Source organism: Acomys russatus, chromosome 10 (assembly GCF_903995435.1).
Source record: "Acomys russatus chromosome 10, mAcoRus1.1, whole genome shotgun sequence".
Classification (NCBI taxonomy): domain Eukaryota; kingdom Metazoa; phylum Chordata; class Mammalia; order Rodentia; family Muridae; genus Acomys; species Acomys russatus.
In genome coordinates, this window is record NC_067146.1 from 64,429,592 (window position 1) to 64,448,739 (window position 19,148).

Genomic DNA, 19,148 nt, shown 5'->3' on the forward strand with positions numbered 1-19,148 from the left:
AAAGAAAGAAAAAAAAACCTGTTAATTCCCTCTAACGTAGTTGAAGACAAGTAACAAATACATATTAAAATGATAGCTATGATTACTTAGAAATATAATTCCAATGAAAATTATTCTTACCAGCTCGAGCAGAAAGCTGACCACTGTGGGCAGCCCAGTACCCCTTCACAGGAGATGGGCACTTAACATTACATGTGTGTCCAGTTCCCAGCTGACCTCTAGCTCCACAGCCAAATGCATAGATGAGTCCAGAAGAAGGCACAAAGGCTAGGGTGTGCTGTCTGTGGGTAAATAAATAACTTGCTGGCATACTTTCTACTGATAAAGATATACACTCAGTCTGGTTTTTTTTTTTAAACTTCCACATGAGATCACAGCAATTCCTAGAAGTTCCTGTGGAGCCTTTCCATGTTCTTAAGTTTCGTTACAACAGACTCCTCTGACACCCATCCGGCACGGCTAACCTGTGGCTGAGACCCATGACAGCTATGAAAGTAGTCCAACACTAAAGCATAAACCTACTTAAAACATGAAAAGTTTTTCCTAATTTGATGTTGTGGCTCTCTGTCTCTCTCTGTCTATGTCTCTGTCTGTCTGTCTGTCTGTCCATCCGTGTCCCCACCCCCCCCCCCTCTCTCTCTCTCGTGTGTGTGTGTGTGTGTGTGTGTGTGTGTGTGTATTATAATTGCTAGTGTGGGAGTCTGTGCATGTGTATATGCACATGCATGTCTGCACAGTGAGTAGGCCAGAAATAATTTTCTCCTTATTTTTCAAAGAAAGTCTCTCAACTGGGTGTGGTGGCACAAGCTTTTAATCTTGGGACTCAGGGAGGCAGAGGTAGGAAGATCTCTGTGATTTCGAGGCCAACCTGGTCTACAAAATGAGTCCAGGACAGCAAGGCTTTAAAAAAAAAAAAAAAAAAGAACAGAAAGAAAGGGAGAAAGAGGAAGAAGAAGAAGGGCAAGAGGAGGAGGAAGGAGAAGAGGAGAAGAAAACAACAACAACAAAAAGTTTTCTCTAAATGACAGTGGATGAGTGAGCCCACAGGCTTCCACACTGCCACATCATCTTCTGAGTCTCACTACCATCGCTACCCTCAGAGCTCATGGGGACACTCACCTGCCACAGGCAATCTGAGTCACTTCACTGCCCATCAGCTCCAGGACTCTTCTTGGATTAACTTCATCATTCATGGAGTCATGCCCAAGTTGCCCACAGGAACCAGCACCAAAGGTAAACACGCCTCCACTCTGACAAGGAACAAGGGTCAAGTGACTCTGGTGCCTGAGTTTGAGGGCTGTCCTCTAAAACCTTTACATAAAATGCCATCTCACCAGTCTGTATAAGGTGTCACACTCACCGATGACCATCATCCTTTCTGGAGATGTTTATTAGATGTTAGCTCAGCAGTTTAGGAACAGCAGTAGAACTGGTCCTGAGTTCTGTTCCCAGTACTCACCATCCAAAGCTCATAACCACAGGTAACTCTAGGTCCAGGTGAGCCAAAGACCTCTTCTGGACTCCGCAGGCAACAGGCATGTGCATAGCGCACATACATAAACTCCATAATCAAGATTTTAAATTTGTACTTGAATAAATGCTAAGTCTATATGATAGCAACTCCTCAATAAGAAAACACATTTTCGAGCTACCCATGGTGGCTCAAGCCTATAGTCCCAATATTTAAGAAGCACAGGCAGGAGAGCAGGAGCTCAAAAATCACACTAATACACACTGCAAGGCATGACGAAGGCCATCCTGGTACACAAGACCCTGTCTCAAAACAGCCACAAAAAAGAAAGAAGGACGAAAGGAAAGAAGAAATGATTGATTTTCATTCTTTCTAGCATGTCAGTGTTTTTAGAAGCAATAGAGATGGTCTAATAATTTTAAAATAGCAATTAAATTATTACTTGTTTTATATATTCAAATGGATTGTTATAAAAGAACAAAGGATGTGTTTTGTTTTGCATATGTATATAGGCCATACTTTTAAGTTATCTAACATGTCACCTCGAGAATATGTAAGATTATCCAAGAGGAAAGCATAGACATGTTTTCAAAAAGCAGTCTTCTTTCTATTCCTCCCAAGACAATCAAGACTAAAGAGGACGAGACAATCAAAGCTAAAGAGGAAATTAAAGTCCAAACATGGTAATTTTCCACCACAGCCACCCTGCAAAATGGGAAACTGCCCATCTCCCCCGGATCCACAGCCAAGTCCCCTAAGCCCCTCACCTTTGTGAGAACCGCTGTGTGCTCCTCTCCACAACTAATATACACAACTTTCTGTGTTCGTAAAAGCTTCACATGACACGGAGACTCTCGATCTAAAATAAATTAAGCATCAGCATGTTATTAGCATTGGCTTTTTAAATGATGTTCATACAACTACCAGCCTGAGTTTTACATCCCCTCATTTCCTGACTCCCACTCATCTCTCTGCCTCCACCTCTACGTCAAAAACCCAACAAAATTTAAGCTCAACTTATTAAAACCTTAACCCATAGTTTCCCTATACTAACTCCGTCCGCTCCGCCTCACGTCATCTTCTCTTGCCCCAAACATACAACCTGGTTCTTCCAGCTTTCCCTTCATTTCCAACTACACAACCTACTCACAGAATCACCATCTTCTAGCACTACAAAAACCTGACCCCGGTTTCCACCTCCAAATAGATCCTGCCCCTTGAGCCACCATAGTTACTCACCCCAGACCACACCTCTTCTCAGCACCCTTAGTTTCTTCTCCCTCACTGAGAAAAGGAGTCACAGTGACCACTGTGCCCGCTGGGGTCCTTGGTAGCAGGGCCCACACAGCGTCCTTTATCTCCACCTCTGCTTCCTCACCACTCACTTCCCTGCCAGTTCCTGTTCCCTTTGACTGGAACATGCCTCACCCAGTTATCTCCATGTCCCCCGTTCGCTACAGAGCTCTGCTTGACTATGCTCTTATCAGAGAACTCCTTCCTGACCAACTCGTGATGAACATGAAGCGTATTCAAAAGCCGTGTGACACACTATCTATTTACTCTTTATTGTTGGCATCCATCCACTAGAACACGGTCTCCATTAAGTCATAGATGTCCTGTCTTGCTCACTGCTGTTCCCCAACACCTAGCTCTGGGCCAGCACACACAGTAGGCCCACACTGTTTTTTTACTGAAGAGTGCATGCAGAGACGTGACGTACCTTTTTCATCACTGAGCCCTAGCTGCCCTGCGTTGTTCATTCCCCAGCCAAAAACAGCTCCTGAGAGAGACAGGGCAAAGCTGTGAGCCCCTCCTGCAGCCACCTGAGCCAGTGGAATCCCTTCCAGAGACCTCACCCTCTGGGGGCTGGTTTGGGAGGGGAACTCTTTCCCCAGGCCCAGCTGTCCATGGCTGTTCTTTCCCCATGTGAAGAACTGCCCATCTGAAATAACAACAGGACAAGTGATGTGCCAAACAAAGAGACACGGGTCCCATAGACAAAGACACTCTAGCTGTTACCCCATTCATTAGCGCCCTACATACACCAAACACTGAAGAGAAAGGAAAGAGATGCTGTGTTTTACGATTACCAAAGACTAAGTCAGCATTTGACAACAGAGAAGCAAATGCAAGCTTTAGTGGCCTTCAAAGGCTATCCACCCTTATCCAAAGAAAACCTTAAAGGTTTAAGTAAATTCAATTCTAAACAGGCTGGTGACCAGGCTCACATCTAAGGAAGGTGACCTTCCTTCTGACCACACTGAACCAGGAGACTCGGCATAGTTTCAGGAGCGGCCGCTGCTGTGGGACAGAGGCCTGGGAGGACATGGAGCAGGAACAGCATGTCCTTGCACCACCTCCCAGTTTTACATTTATCCGGAATCCTGATAGTAGAGAGGAGCTTGAGAATGGACTGTAGCTTTTCTAAACAAAGTCTGCAAATATTTCTATATTCTCAAAAACACCTGGGCACTGTCCTGGATACATCCTGCAGTACTATCTACATGTCCAAGAAGGTCTGAGCTACAGAGAGGCTGTTTGATAAATGCCACTGTTCAGCTAAAGCTTTCAAGTTAGATAACATAGGACTGACTGCAAGAGAGAAGTGCTTTTATAGATAACATAGCATTAGCATATATTTATATAAATTACCAGCTGCCAGAGCCAAGCAGTGCCAGTTGCCACAGGAAACTTGTAAGATGGTCTGCTGGTTCAGCTTCTGTATTAACCTAAAACAGAAGAGGGTTTTCTTAAATGAGCAGTCATACAAAAACACAGTTATCAGAAGCATTCTCAACTAAAGACATTGATGAAAAATATCATCTTGTCTAAAATATCTTTAAAAATCAAACAGGTAGCCTTGTCTGATAAAAAATTCTATTACAGCTTTAACTAGGCTGACTCTTAGGAATTTGCTGTTTAAAACAAATGAAGTTCTCCCACACCTGGAACCCACTTTTAAAACCCTACTACCTGCCACCCCCACTTTAGAAAGTCACTACTGTGGCACACAAAATCTGTAGGATCTCTAAATTATTTATTGTTTTCACAAATGCTAAGGAGGAGACTATGACGGACAGGGCCCAGGAACCTCCATTTAGGAAGTAGAGGCAAGAGGAACAGAAATACAAGGTCGGCCCCTGCTACACAGTGAGCTTAAGGCAAACCTGGGATAAACGAGACCCTGCCTCAAAAAAAAAGAAAAGTACCTTAAAAATTCCTGATCATCAGTTCAAGGTAAATAAGTATAAGAGACAAAAGGGGCATGCTTTCTCATCAACACATTTGCCAGCTGCTAGGGACTCAGGCAGCAGCTAGTCCATCAGACACACCCACTTCTGGACCAGCTCATCGGTTTATAACTTGAGGCAGACATTTCTAAACAGAGTTGTTTTCGTATATTCACAAGTGTTACCAGGCGCTGTTGACAGCATAAAGGAAATAACAGCATGAAGAAAACAGTCAAAACTCAAGAATCCTTTGGGTAACATGCTCACCTGGGCACTGCCACCGAATCCTCAGTAGTCATGAGGCCCAGCTGGCCATCACTTCCTGCGCCCCAAGAAAACAGCTGGCCCCGGTCACTAAGAGCCAAATTGTGTGACTCGCCACATGCCACATGTATGATGTTCTGATCAGCCAATGCTCCAATTTGTTCTGAAAGAAAGCAAAACAAAGGAAGAAAATATACAACCTGGAAACAGAAATGTTGCTCCCCTTGCATTAGCCACTTTCCGTGGCATGAACAAACACCTGACCAGGAGGGGAGGACGATTTATTTTAACCCATAGCTAAAAGGGCACCGTGCATCATGGGAAAGGAGTGAGCGGTGTAAATCCTCACATTCTGACACCTGGAAGAGAGCCTGGAATGCTCCACTCTGCGGGCTTTCTTCCTGATCCCTTTTTATTGAGTCTAGGACCCCAACCTATAGTATGGTATCTCCCACACTTAAGGTAGGTCTTCCATCCTCAGTTAAATCTCAGAAACACCCCCAAATACTCCCAGATGAGTTCTAGACCCAGCTGTTGACAATGAAGATGAGTCATAGTGATCGCCATCCAGGGCAGTCTTACTTCATAAAGAGAACCATGAAACTGTAAGTTTATAGAGCTATTACACTTTGGGGATTCATCAGTATTTTCATACCTGTCTATGAGATTAATCGTATTTATTCTCATTGTGTGTATTTATCATGCCTCTCCCTACTTCACTGTCCTTTCCCTAAATCTTCCTTCATTGTGTCACTTTTTTTTTTCTTTTACTGAGATACCACATGTTAGAGAAAACACATGCTACTTGTCTCTCTGAGTTTGGCATGTTTTACTTAACATAAGACTCTCCAGCTCCATTTTCTTCTACATGGCTAATCTATCACACGTACATGCATGGACCCCAAAAAAGTAACACTAAAAGCTCTGTAGCATCTGACATCAAATTATGCTGTTCCGTTATAATAACAAAATCAGTGATACAGAAAACAGACATGTATAGCTATGTAGAATAGGGATCTATAAATAAACCACACAGCTACAGCCATTTGAGTTTTCAATAAAGGTTCTGAAAGCATAGAGTGGAAAACCGAGGTTTTTTTAAACAAATGGTAGACAACTGAAACTACATCCCTACCTTATACCCTATTAAAAAAAAAAAAAAAGCAAAAATAAAAACAAAACAAAGCAACAACAATAATTTAATCTAGGTGTAGTGGCACATTGCTGTAGTCCCAGGCCTTAGGAAGCAGAGGCAGACAAATCAGGAATTCAAGGTCATTTTCTGTTGTATAATGAATTCAGGGGCCAACCTGGGCTACATGTGACCCTGACTTAAAAACAAACACACAAACAAAACAAAACAAAAAACCCTTAACAAATGGTTCAAAGACCTTCATGTCAGACCCACAGTTGTGATATCACTACAGGTAAGCATTTGGAGGGAGATACTTTATGATGTAAGTGTGGGCAGTGACTTTCAGACAAAGACTAAAGTTTCTTCAGGAAATAGCAAGAATTCACGAGTGGGACTGCATCTAACTAAAGAGCTTCTGTGTGACAAAAACCAAACAAACAAGGAAAGGCTCATCCACAGAACGAGGGAAACCCTTTACCATGGGTTCATCTGACCAAGGGTTAATTACACAAAATGCATAACAAATTTTAAAAACCAAATGCAAGAAAAATAAATAACGCAGCTAATATGAGTGAAAGAATGATGCAGTTAATAAACGGGTGAATGAACGAACAGTCATTTCTCTAAGAAGTAGTTCAAGTGGCCAATGAATACAGGAAAAGGCTTTAACTTTAGCCATCAGGAAAAGGGCCAATCACGTCCACACCGACGTGGTCAGAATGGCTGGCATTAGGCGAACAATAAACGTGCCAGACAGGCCGGGCAAGGGCACGTAGATTCTGCTGGTGGGAATGTAAGTTAGTTCAGCAACTGAGGAGGCTTCTCAAAAACCTAAAACTACAATGTGCACATTATGCAGCAGTACTCGGGATGTTCATCCCAAAGAGCCAGGAGCAGTAGGCAGTAGAGAGAACCTGCATGGATGGCCAGATCATGGAACCATTTTGACACACATCATCCAATGAACAGTTCTGAAAATGTGGCACGTGTGTGTGTGGGGGGTATACATATGTACGTACATACGTATGTATGTTTGAAAGGCAGAAATGTCCTAAGAGGCAAGGGACCAGGGACTTTGCTGAGATTGTGCCTCCCAGTAACACCAGATGCTACACCCATGAAGTCTCACCAACATGACCATCCAAACATGAGCTGAACAAGGATGACACCAATGAACATGAAAACTTGATGAGAACAGCCCACAAGGCCTCAACCCTACACAAAAAACTACAGGCAACTGAGTAAAGCTGGGAGCGGGAAAGGTGGTTTTCCCCAAGGAAGAGCACACCATCTGGTTAGTCTATGTCAATGCTCAGTGCTGAAGACAGATACAAGTAACACTACATGGACTCAAAAGGTTGTATTTAGGAATATTACGCATATACAAATGCATATATGCATGCAGTAACAACTGATAAAAAAGGAGGCCAGGAATTTGAAGGACAGCAGGCAGGGGTATAGCGGATGGTTTGGAGGGAGAAAAGGGAAGGGAGAAATGGAATTAAAGTACAACCTCAAAAGTCTTTCACATCTCTGATTCGTGCTACTCCTTGGCAGGGGTGAGGGTGGCTGTTGTGAGTGGGATCCTTTTCCTAATTCTGTCTTAGTTTGTCATTTATGTAGGAAAGAAATATTAACTTTTATGTTAATTTATACCCTGAAACGTTTCTAAAAATGTTTTCTAAAAATCAAAAGAATTCTAGTGAAGCCTGGCACGGGGCACATGTCAGTTATCCCTGCAATCGGGGAGGCAGAGGCAGGCAGATCTCTGTGAGTTCAAGTCCAGCCTGGTCTACAAAGCAGAACAGCCAAAGCTATACGGAGAAATCCTGTCTCGGGGGAAAATAAAAAGAATTCTAGTGAAATCATTGGAGTCTTTGAGGTGTAAGATCATGCCACCAGCAAACACATTATTGTTTGATTTCTTCTTTTCTTAAAATGCTTGGTTTCCCCACTATGTGGCACCATGATTCTTTTATTCTTAGTCTCTTCCCAGCTACTGTGTTTCAGAGATGTTGGATGCCCAACAAAGGCATCTTCTGAAATGATCATGGAGGGTTTTGTCCCAGACATATTGATGAACTCTACTGCATTTATTATGTTCGCTGTGTTGCTGAAATGAGTTTGCAGGTATTTTATTGAGGATTTCTGTATTTATGTTCATCAGGAAAGTGGGTCTGATGTTTTCCTTTGTATTGTTGTTGTGGCTTTATCCAGTTTGGATATCAAAATAATACTGGCTTCATGAATGAGTTTGGAAGTTTCACTTCTTCTGTCTTTTATGGAACTCTTAAAAGAACATGTGTCTATTACTTCATTATCTCGCAGAAACCAGCAGTGACTCAAGCTGGACTCTGTCGCTTAATCTCTTTGCTTCTTGTGTTTAGTACCCCCACCCCATAATCCCAGTTTAATTTTGGTAGGTCCTATGTATCTAGAAACTTCTAGAATTTCTTGTTATTGAAATATAAGCTTTCAGAATGCCCCCAACGAACACCTGGTTTTCAGTGGTATCTTAGTCGCCCTTGTCATCTCCCATTGTGTTGCGTCTTCATGCATCTTTTGGTTAGTATGACTACAAGTTTGATAATCTATTCTTTTAAATGATCCACTCTGTTACACTGATTCTTTGAATTGTTCTTTTCCTTTCTATTTCATTAACCACATCTCTTGTCTTATTCTTCCGTCATGGGTTATTATTTGAACCTTTGCTGACTGCGTAACGTCTTTATAGCTATAAACATCCCTCTCTGGCTACTTTCACTATATTCCATGGGTTCTGTTATATTGTTTTCATTTTATTTGATTCTAGGAAAGTTTTTCTTCTTTTTTCAGTCTCTTCAATGACCTACTGATCATTTAAAGGCTTCATTTAATCTTCATGTTCACATATTTTTATAATTTCTATTGTCTGTTTTGTTTTGTTTTTTGAGACAGGGTTTCTCTGTGTAGTCTTGGCTGTCCTGGACTTGTTTTACAGACCAGGCTGGCCTCGAACTCATAGTGACCCACCTGCCTCTGCCTCCTGAGTGCTGGGATTAAAGGCGTGCACCACCATGCCTGGCCCTCTAATTTCTATTGTTGATTCCTAGATTTATTTAATTATGATATGATAAAATATAAGATGTTTTGATTTTCTTCTGTTTATTTAGACTTCTTTTGTGTCCTAAGATATGACCTATTTGGAGAAAGTTCCATGAATTGCTGAGAATGTACATTCTGAAGTTGTAGATAGAGTGGAAGCCCACTTAATTCACAATGATGTGCTGTTTAACACTGGTATTTCTTTGATACTTTGGGATGTGGCCTGGGGGACCTAGTTAAAGTGGGGTATTGAGGTCATCCTCTTTCCTGTATTGGGGTCCATCTGAACCTTTATGTTCAGTCATGTTTGCTTTAGAAACCTGGTGTACCAATGTTCAGTGCACACATTTAGAACATTCAGGTCTTCCTGATGGATAGTTCTCTTCATGAAGTGACCCTCATTGTCTTTCCTAACAATGGGTTGGAGTCAGCCTTACCAGAAAACTAGTACACCTGTTTGCTTTCAGACCCCTTTGGCTTGTAATCTCTTTTATTTCCCCACCCTATCTCTTTCATGCTGGGTTTACCTTGACCAACAAGGTGAGTTTCTTACAGGCAGAGAACAATTGAGTCTTGTAAATCCAAATCCCATACCTATGCCTGTGTTTACTTCCTTACGCCTTTCAGGTATACTGACTGTAAATTCTTTTAATTCATGTTGATTATGTGATGTCTTTATTCCTCATTTAGTTCTGCGGACAGTCTTGCTGGATACAGGAATGCTGCAGGTTACTTTCTTTCAGGGCCTGAAGCAGGTTATTCTATGTGCTCCTGTTTTTGGGTTCCTAAGAGAAATCTGCTATTATTGGTGTGTTTGCCTTTCACATTTTCTCATATTTGAGGAGGAGAAGGGTCCCTTTATATGTGACTTGTCATCTTCCCCTTGCAGCTTTCAACAGCTGCTGATGCTGATGGTCTATACAATTGCTGTTTTACGACAACATGATACAGAGATTCTTTTGTGGTCAGGTCTTAAAGTCTCCCCTAGGTGTCTACTTCTTTCTCAAGAATTTGGAATTTTTATCCTATAAATTTATGCAATATGTTGCATGCCTTTAACTTGTACATCTTCTCCTAGTAGATCCACAGCTCATAAATCTGACCCTTTGATGGCATCCCAGATGTCTTATAGCTCTGTAATCCTCCAGTGTCCCTCTACGGCTGTGTGGATGTTCTAACGCCTCTTCGCTGTTGCTGTTCCCTGATATCCTGCCTCCACTTGACCTAGTTGGTAAGTGTGACTCTCAATTGAGCTTTCTGTTTGACTCACTCAGCTTCTCGTTTCCAATTGTTCAATTTGATTTTTTCCAGGAATTTTAGCTCTTTTAAACTTTTTTTTTTAATCACTATTTTTCAAAAATCTGAGACAGTTATCTCCAGCCCAGCCTGTTCTTGAACTCTGTCTCTATGTACACAAGGATGACTCTGAACTTTGGATCCTCCCATCGCTCACTCCCAAGTGCTTGGATTACAGGTGTACACCTCCATGCCTGGCTTATACAGAGCCACAACGAAGGGACTTGTGCAGGCGAGTCAAGGACTTCACCCACTAAGCTATATATATCCCCAGCCCCCGAATCACCTTTTAATTAATTTTTGGGTATTTGCCTGCATGTATGTCTGTGGAAGCCAGGAGTGTGAGAGGGACCTGAAGAGGGTACAGGATCCCCTGGAACAGGAGTTAAGGAGGTTGCTGAACACTTTGTGTATGCTGGGAACCTAACCAGCTCCTCTGGAACAATAGAAGTGCTCTTAACCCTGGGCCATCTCTCCAGCCAACCCTCCATCACTTTACACACTACGCTGTCTTCCCAGTTTCATTCAGCTATGCACTTGCATTTGCACTGAGCCCGGTGCTTGCTCATGCTCTTCTTGAACTTGCCATCACTCCATCATCAATCCTTTGAATTCTTTGCACGTCATGCACTTCACTATCGCTGGATGTGACTGCTGTAGAATTTTGAACTTTTAAAGGACTTGTGTCGCCTTAGCTCCCTGTCCCCATATTTCTTGTGTTTCTGAATTGGGATTTATGCATCTGGGGCCAACCTATTGTTTTTGAAGTTTTAATTTCCCAGATTCTGTCAGTTGAGTTATTTGCCAAAATTCAGGAAGAACTACCCTGTCACAGGGTTGAGGTACAATTTCTTACAACTGTACTTTGGTAGCTAAACTCTCAGCCAGTGTTCTCAATGCACCAGGCATGATTCCCCTGCATCACTCAGAGAGAGGTAAACTACCTGTAGAAGCAGCTGTAAATGACCTATAATTACACTGCCAGTAACATGGGGATGGAGGAGACAGTACCATACGAACTAAGATGGAGGAGACAATACCCTATGAACTAAGATGGAGGAGACAATACCTTATGAACTAAGATGGAGGAGACAATACCATATGAACTAAGATGGAGGGGACAATACCATATAAACTAAGATGGAGGAGACAACAGCATATGAACTAAGATGGAGGAGACAACAGCATATGAACTAAGATGGAGGAGACAGTACCCTATGAACTAAGATGGAGGAGACAATACCATATAAACTAAGATGGAGGAGACAGTACCATACGAACTAAGATGGAGGAGACAATACCATACGAACTAAGATGGAGGAGACAACAGCATATGAACTAAGATGGAGGAGACAATACCATACGAACTAAGATGGAGGAGACAATACCATACGAACTAAGATGGAGGAGACAACAGCATATGAACTAAGATGGAGGAGACAATATCATATGTACTAAGATGGAGGAGACAATACCGTATGAACTAAGATGGAGGAGACAACAGCATATGAACTAAGATGGAGGAGACAACAGCATATGAACTAAGAAGATACTACGTAGTAAGAACAGGAAGAAGAGAAAATGAAAACAGTACTGCAGAGCAATACTAGAAAAAATAAAGATAGGAGGGGAATGTAATAGGAGGAAGCAAGGAACAGAGAAGACAGGAGATCTAGGAAAAATAAAGCAAACATAAAAACAAAGAAAAAAAAAACTAAAAGCAGGAAAGATGAGGGTAGAAAAAAACAGACAGAAGTGTCTAATGGAAGAATGAAAGAATAAAACCAAAAGAAAAGACAGAAGAGAGAATTTAAAGGAAAGTATTAAAGTTAGGTGTGGCCAGGCAGGCGTGAAGCCCAGCACCCTGCAGGCTGAGGCCAGCATGGGCTCTGTGGTGAAAACCTGTCTCAAGAAAATGAATAGCAAAACAAAGAAATCAGCTGTTACAAGAAGAAGTGGAAGGGGAAGGTAAAAGACAAAGGAAAAAGAAAATGCCCAGAAGCAAAATGTAAAAAGTAGTGAGTAAAAATATTTAAAACAATTGGTCTAATCAACATCAAAACATTCTCTACAGAAAAAAAAAAAATTTTTTTTTAAATGTCATCAGAAAAGGAGAGGGTGATGAAAAAGAGGGCAGGTTCCCTCTAAGGAGGCCGATCATGTGGCTGCTTTGGCACCAACTCTTTAGATCAGTGTCTGTGGGTTACTCTGCGCCCTCTTCTTCATCTAGCAGCCTGAGGCTCTGCTGTGTGGGCAGAAAGCCATGGCTGCCCTGTGCTGCCTTGTTCTTCAAGGCTGGACAGGGCAGACCATAAGCTAGCAGCCAGATGGTCCCAGTCTTCAGCACCTTGAATGCTCAGTCATGGGTACCCCAATCCTATGGGGATGTTGTGATCCACGCTTGGGGTACACAAAGCTTGCATAGTACACTTTAGGTCTGCTAACGCTCCACATATGATCACCTTCAGGTTCATTCCCCTGTCTCAGATCTCCGACCACTGTCTCCCTGCTGCAGTTTTCAGAGCAAGCTTCCCTACTGACACTTGCTATAGTATTAATAGGAACTGCACCCACAGGCTCACAGGTATGAAGCCCTAATTGTGAGGCTGCTTCACGAGCTTGTGCAGTGTTTGGTAGTGAGGCCTAGACAGAGGAAGGGGATGTAGATTTCCAAAGGGCAGGCACTAAGGGTCGCACCCCTGCCCTTCTTCAGGCCCGGGCTCTATTTTTCTATGTCCTAATCTGCTAAGATGCATGCAAGCTGTCTCAGTGTGCTAGAGGCACAGAGACCCTGTCTCTAAACAATAAAATGGAGAATGACAGAGGAAGACTCATGTCAACCTCTGGCCTTCACTTGTATATATACACACACATGCATGTATACTCATAAGCGCATGTGTGCGCGCACACACACACACACACACACATCTAATCTCAACTGAAATTGTAAAACTTGTTTTCGGAGACGTTGTCTCTACTTCAGTCACTTACTTTATTTTCTGCAATGAGCTATGGTGGTCTTTTCCCTCTTCTCCTCTCTAGATTTTTCTATTCTTAAAATTTTTACATTTAATGTGTATGTTTTATTCAACTTTATATATTTCTAAATATTAGCAATATAGATTCTAGCTATACTATGTAGCATATATGCCTATAGTGCACACATATCCTCAAAGGTCCCAAACCTATAAAGATGTACGTGTACATATCTCAACAGAGAGAATTCTGCAGGATTACTATACAGGCATGTTCAACCAGAGGCTCAAATGTGAGTAGGAATGAGGCATATTCTTAAAAGCAACGGGAGTGAATGAAATCATTCTACCCAAAACAATGAGAACCGCTTCTCCCATCCACAAAATATTCATAACTTTAAATCCATTCTTCACTAAGGTCCAAAACACATTCGTCTTTGTACCCAGCCAGGAAACGAAAGGATTTCACTCTGGGGAAATCGGTCCAGCTCTCTGCCATCTTATAACAGGTACACTGCCTTGGAAGCTAGTAGCCACAGTGATCTCTATCTTGAACCTCTTCTCTCATTCCACCATAAGTACACAGGTGACTGCAGCACATAACTAATAGTTGCTCAGGGCCTAGGCCCAATAGGAAAGAAAGGCTGAAATCCTGGCTGATTCCAGGAAACAGATAGATCTGCACATCATGAAAGCTGACACACAGCAAGATGGCTACCTGAAAGCCAGGCTTGCAGGTAAAGAGGCCCCACCCCCAACACAACCGTGCCACGGCACCACCACTAGAGTCACCCATGGCCAGGGCACTAGTGTACCCACAGACAGAGTTGACATGTGTGCACTCAAATGGGATGATATATATTCAAACACATACAATAGCCAAGGTATGGGTCAAACTAAGCCCCCCATGATGGGTGAGTAGATAATGTTAATTCGGTATACACACATAGTAAAGTATTGTTCAGTCATAAAAAGTGGGGAATTCTGTGGTGTGGGGCAATATAGATGAGCTTTATATGCAGGACATATATATTAATTAATATTAGGTAAACAAATCAGATACAAAATGACAAACATTGCAGGTTCTCTTATATTTTTGGTTGTGAGCCTAGCCTTTAACGGCTGAGCCATCTCTCCAGCCCGACAAACTTTGCAGGTTTTCACCTGAACATGGAAGCTATGCAAGTTGATTTCAGAGAATCATGGTTAATAGGAGACAATGAAGGTAATCAGGAGAATATGGGAGGAGGATGAACAGACAGAATGGCAGAAGGGTGCATCTGGATAGAGGAAACAGATGCCACGCAGGCTGCTGGGGGGAAAAAGTTATCAACAGTCTTACCAACATGAACCCTCCATCCTACAATAGCGATGTGTCCACGGGTGTAACAGTGGCATGGCTGTTTAAACAGCTACACTCTAGATCAGATTCGAGGCCTGCTCCACAGAAGGGAATCCATGCCCAGCACTATCAACACAGTCAAAACGCACACTTAGGGAAACCATAGGCCCTAGAGCAGAATCTATAGATGCTGCTTTGCTTTCATGTTGTCAAACTGCCTTCTAAACACTCATGTTTCTGTCCACAGATCCGGCTGCAGCGGGCAGTGGTTAGTGCAGACACAACTAACTGTTCGATGCTGAGGATAAGAGACTCTGAGTGCACAGCTGTAAGTGAGGCATCTCTATGCGGCTGAGAGAGCATCCACAGAAGAGAGGGCAGGAAGAATATAAGAGCCAGAGGATGCTTAACTCTGGACACGACATGAATACTGAACGTGTGGACTCAAAGCAGCTGTGGCTACATGTACCAAACCAAGTGAGTTCAAAATTCCAGCATGGAGCCGGGTGGTGGCAGCACACACCTGTAATCCCAGCACTTGGGAGGCAGGTGGGGATGGAGTTTATACCTATTAAGATCATCTAAAGCAGATCACTACATGCTACATGATAAAGCCCTACATATATCAGATGAATTGCCTCATAGTGAAATAGGTCTAAGACAGGCCACTCCAAGTGCTGGACTATGCTCTTTTTTTTTTTTTAAGATTTATTTATTTTATTTATTGCATATGAGTACTTTATCTGCAGAAGAGGGTATCAGATTACATTAGATGGTTGTGAGCTACCATGTGGTTGCTGGGAATTGAACTCAGGACCTCTGGAAGAGCAGGCGGCGCTCTTAACCACTGAGCCATCTCTCCAGCCCCTGGACTCTGCTCTTTAATAAGCAGCTATGGGATACATGTACACTTAGCAGCTGAGTAATGGCAGCTTCGGGCTTTTGGCAACACACTGGCAATGTTCCATAACTTCAGTCGGTAAATATATCTCTTAATTCTGAATATTTGTGTTGCAGTTGTAATTTTGTAGCTTAGCAATTTTGATACGCATTTATTGTAGAGGGTAAGAGGTGCTTTTGCACACCAATAAGCAGAGGGAAACCAGGAAAAGTTAAAGGCACATGTTTGCGCGCATATGCACATTGTTTTAAAAGCATGCAACTGACAACAGTTGTCTAATGATCTTTTCGATGAAAGGAGAACTGTCTCTTGCTACCTTTTAACAATGTGCTTTGTTTTGTAGTTAGTGTTTAGCTAATAGGTTAAGGAACATAAACTTATTTGTGGCCAAGCTTATATCCACTCTGTTTCTTCCATAAAGATGAACAGAAAGTAAATATAAATAAGAAAAACAACTTGAGAATAAAATCCTGTCAGGAAGACCTATTCAACCTGGGATGTTTGAATGGGGGCAGGAGAGATGGCTCAGTGATTAAGAGCACTGGCTGTGCTTGGAGATGACCCGGGCTCCTTTCCAGCACCCATACAGTAGCTCACAACCACCTGTAACTCTAGTTCCAGGGGGTCTGATGCCTTCCTCTGACCTTTGTGGACACCAGACACACAAGTGGTACATAAATGCACAGGCAGGCAAACACTTAACTCATACACATGAAATAAAATCAAGCAATTTATTTGTTAGAGGTGTCTAAGGACAAACATCCTAGAATTATTAAACCCCAACTGTCAGCCCAAACCCAACTCTTTCGTCCTTTACATATACTTCAGACAATAATGCTGACCTAATTTAGAGCCATCATGAGGATTAATGTGCTTTAAAAAGCTAATCATAGTATAGATGATGCCAGCTTATAATAGGCATAAACACTCTCACTATGACAAGGAGACAGAGCCTCTTATTTAATGCAAGCTGCTGTGTTAATTTTCTAAAATAATGCTAATTGCAAAACACCAATAACTCTTCACATAAAGATATATGCAAATTAATAAGTATATCTTTTCAAAAATATTCAACTGTCTTCAAACAAAGTAGAATGCCTGTCACGGGTAGAAAACAGTAAGTTTTCATCAACCCCACCAAACAGTGGTCAACACACCTACTAAAGACAAGTGCTGGACTGACTACTGTTGTTATCTCCATCAGAGAGGGCTATGCAGCCTCCTGGACCACCTGCCACTCAAATGAGGAAGCAAGGGGAGTCTAACAAGTGCAGTGTTGAATCTAGACATTTCCCGCAGTGACTTGTGCCTTCTACACCAGAGTTACACACTTCAATAACATGGAGTCAGTAAAGGATTGCTTCTGCCTCCTTTCAGCTCAGCTCGCAGCTTTCTACCAAGAACTGTCACATCCTTCAGAGGCCAAGAGCAACCAGATACCCCAGCTGAAAGCCTAACTTTCAGCAGCAGCAGCAGCAACAGCAGCAGCAGTAGCAGCAGCAGCTGCTGCCGCCACAGTTCCGGGAATTGAGGTTTTTAGACATTATAAACCTCATTCATCAAACAGCAGAGCCATTCCGTTCAATGATGGCATTATGGAAGCGCTTAGATAGAATACAGCATGTGTGAATTGGCTTAAACTACCTACACAAAAGGGAGAAGGTAACCATGAGGAAGTGCAAAGAAAGAATCCTAGCTATGAATCACATAGGACATAAGAGACTTGTTATAAAATGTCATCCTTGGGGTTCCCTACAAAAGATTCCAAGGGACGTCTATGCAGAATTGGAAGCCCAACAGAGTCAATGTCAATTGAACTTATTGCACCTACAGGACAGGAAGAAAGTCTAGTGGATAGTGATACAAGTTCAGACATCCCTAATAATACAAGGGTTAGCTTACACCAAAGTCCCAACACTGGAAATCAGTGTGTGCGAAGGAAGTTAAGGGGTGGGGTGGTGACAACGGGGTGGAACCAAGAGAGGGGCAGTAAATGGACACAGACAACAGTTTCTACTGAGCTTACTAAACAGATGTCAGTGTTTATTTATGTTTCAGTTACAAATTAAGTTGCTTATAGAAATATAATTTGGGCAAAAAAAAATATCCCACCTCATTTTGATTGCTTGCTTTACTACAAAAGACAGGAACCACACAAGTCTCCCTATAATCCCACCTAGGTAACCCTTTGTCTTATGAAATTCTACAATAAGCTTTGGACAAGAACATGAAAGAATTAGTAATAATCCTACCATGCCTCTATTCAGAGCTATCTCGATGAGGGGTGGGCTGCAGAAAGGAAAGAAAAAGAATTCATAAGAGCCAGAGCCCAGCAAAGCTGGACACTGTGTTTAGGTGAAGCCTAATAAGTTGTTAGGAATATGCTAGTTGTTCCAGGCATCCTTGCCCTTGGCTTGTTTGCAAATGGAACATAGACACACACGCACACACACCTAAACATTAACCCTCCACTCCTCAGAACTTTATACAGACAGGCATAGCTAGGAGTTTGAATATTTGGCCTATTCTTGAAATATCCCTTTCTTGCAGCTTGAATGCTGGCTTAGAGGTTAACAGCATGTACTGCTTATGCAGAAGACCTGAGTTAGGTTCTCAACACCCACGATAGGCAGTTCACCAGCATCTATAACTCCAGCTACAGGGGATCTGATGCCCTGTCCTAGCCTCAATAGGCAACTGCACTCGTGGGCAAAGACCCACGCACAGATATATACACACATCCACATAACTGATAATATGTCTTTAAAAAGAAGTTACCCTTTCTCTACATACCCAAGGATGGAGGAGCATTACTGAGCTGGGAAGTTGAAAAATGACTATCTGAGGAAAACATGGAGCCTCAAGGGCATCTACAGCAACACATATTCTCAAAATGACCATGGGGTACCTGCATCAAAAAGCCAAGTCCATATGTCATACCAGTTAAAGACAAAGTGTGCAAACAATCTGTCAACTGGCTCGACAGACTGAAGGCACAATGCCAACCAAAGGCCTCCGTCCTGAGACAGCCCAACTTTCCTCCTTACAGGTCAGACTCAATGGCTCCTTGGGTTGTTGGAATTTCAAGACATGAAGTGTTAAGGCAAAGCAACAAGTCGTCCACGGCTGCCCTAGCCATCTGCAACCACACTGCCGTAGGCGAGAGGAGCGTAGTGAATACAGACAAAAGACAAGCACCCATTCTCACATTCTCTGCAGCCCGAAACAGGCACATTACCTATCTCCGTATCTAGACCTTAGAGCCCATGAGAATAACTCCAGCTCCCTTCCCAGCACAGTCTCAAAGGCTTGGTGTACAATATCACACACTCATTCCTAAGACTCTTACCATACTTCAAAGGCAATTGATCTGTGAGGTGTGAGCTGCAACCTCAACCTGCCTTTCACAAGAAGACCCTCTTGGCAGAGGGCTGTCATGCAGCTTCCTCC

At 42.5% G+C, this 19,148-nt stretch overlaps 1 protein-coding gene across 1 annotated transcript in view; it reads right to left on the bottom strand.

Annotated features, from left to right (window-relative positions):
* The window catches only part of Herc3 (HECT and RLD domain containing E3 ubiquitin protein ligase 3), an 81,004-nt gene that overhangs the window by 57,408 nt on the left and 4,448 nt on the right, over window positions 1-19,148 (bottom strand). The window contains exons 2-7 of the mRNA XM_051152266.1: window positions 4,969-5,128; window positions 4,124-4,200; window positions 3,192-3,413; window positions 2,239-2,330; window positions 1,120-1,250; window positions 121-281 (exon numbers count right to left, since the gene is read on the bottom strand). Of these exons, the coding sequence (XP_051008223.1) occupies window positions 121-281; window positions 1,120-1,250; window positions 2,239-2,330; window positions 3,192-3,413; window positions 4,124-4,200; window positions 4,969-5,128 (843 nt within the window). The remainder of the gene's footprint in view (window positions 1-120; window positions 282-1,119; window positions 1,251-2,238; window positions 2,331-3,191; window positions 3,414-4,123; window positions 4,201-4,968; window positions 5,129-19,148) is intronic.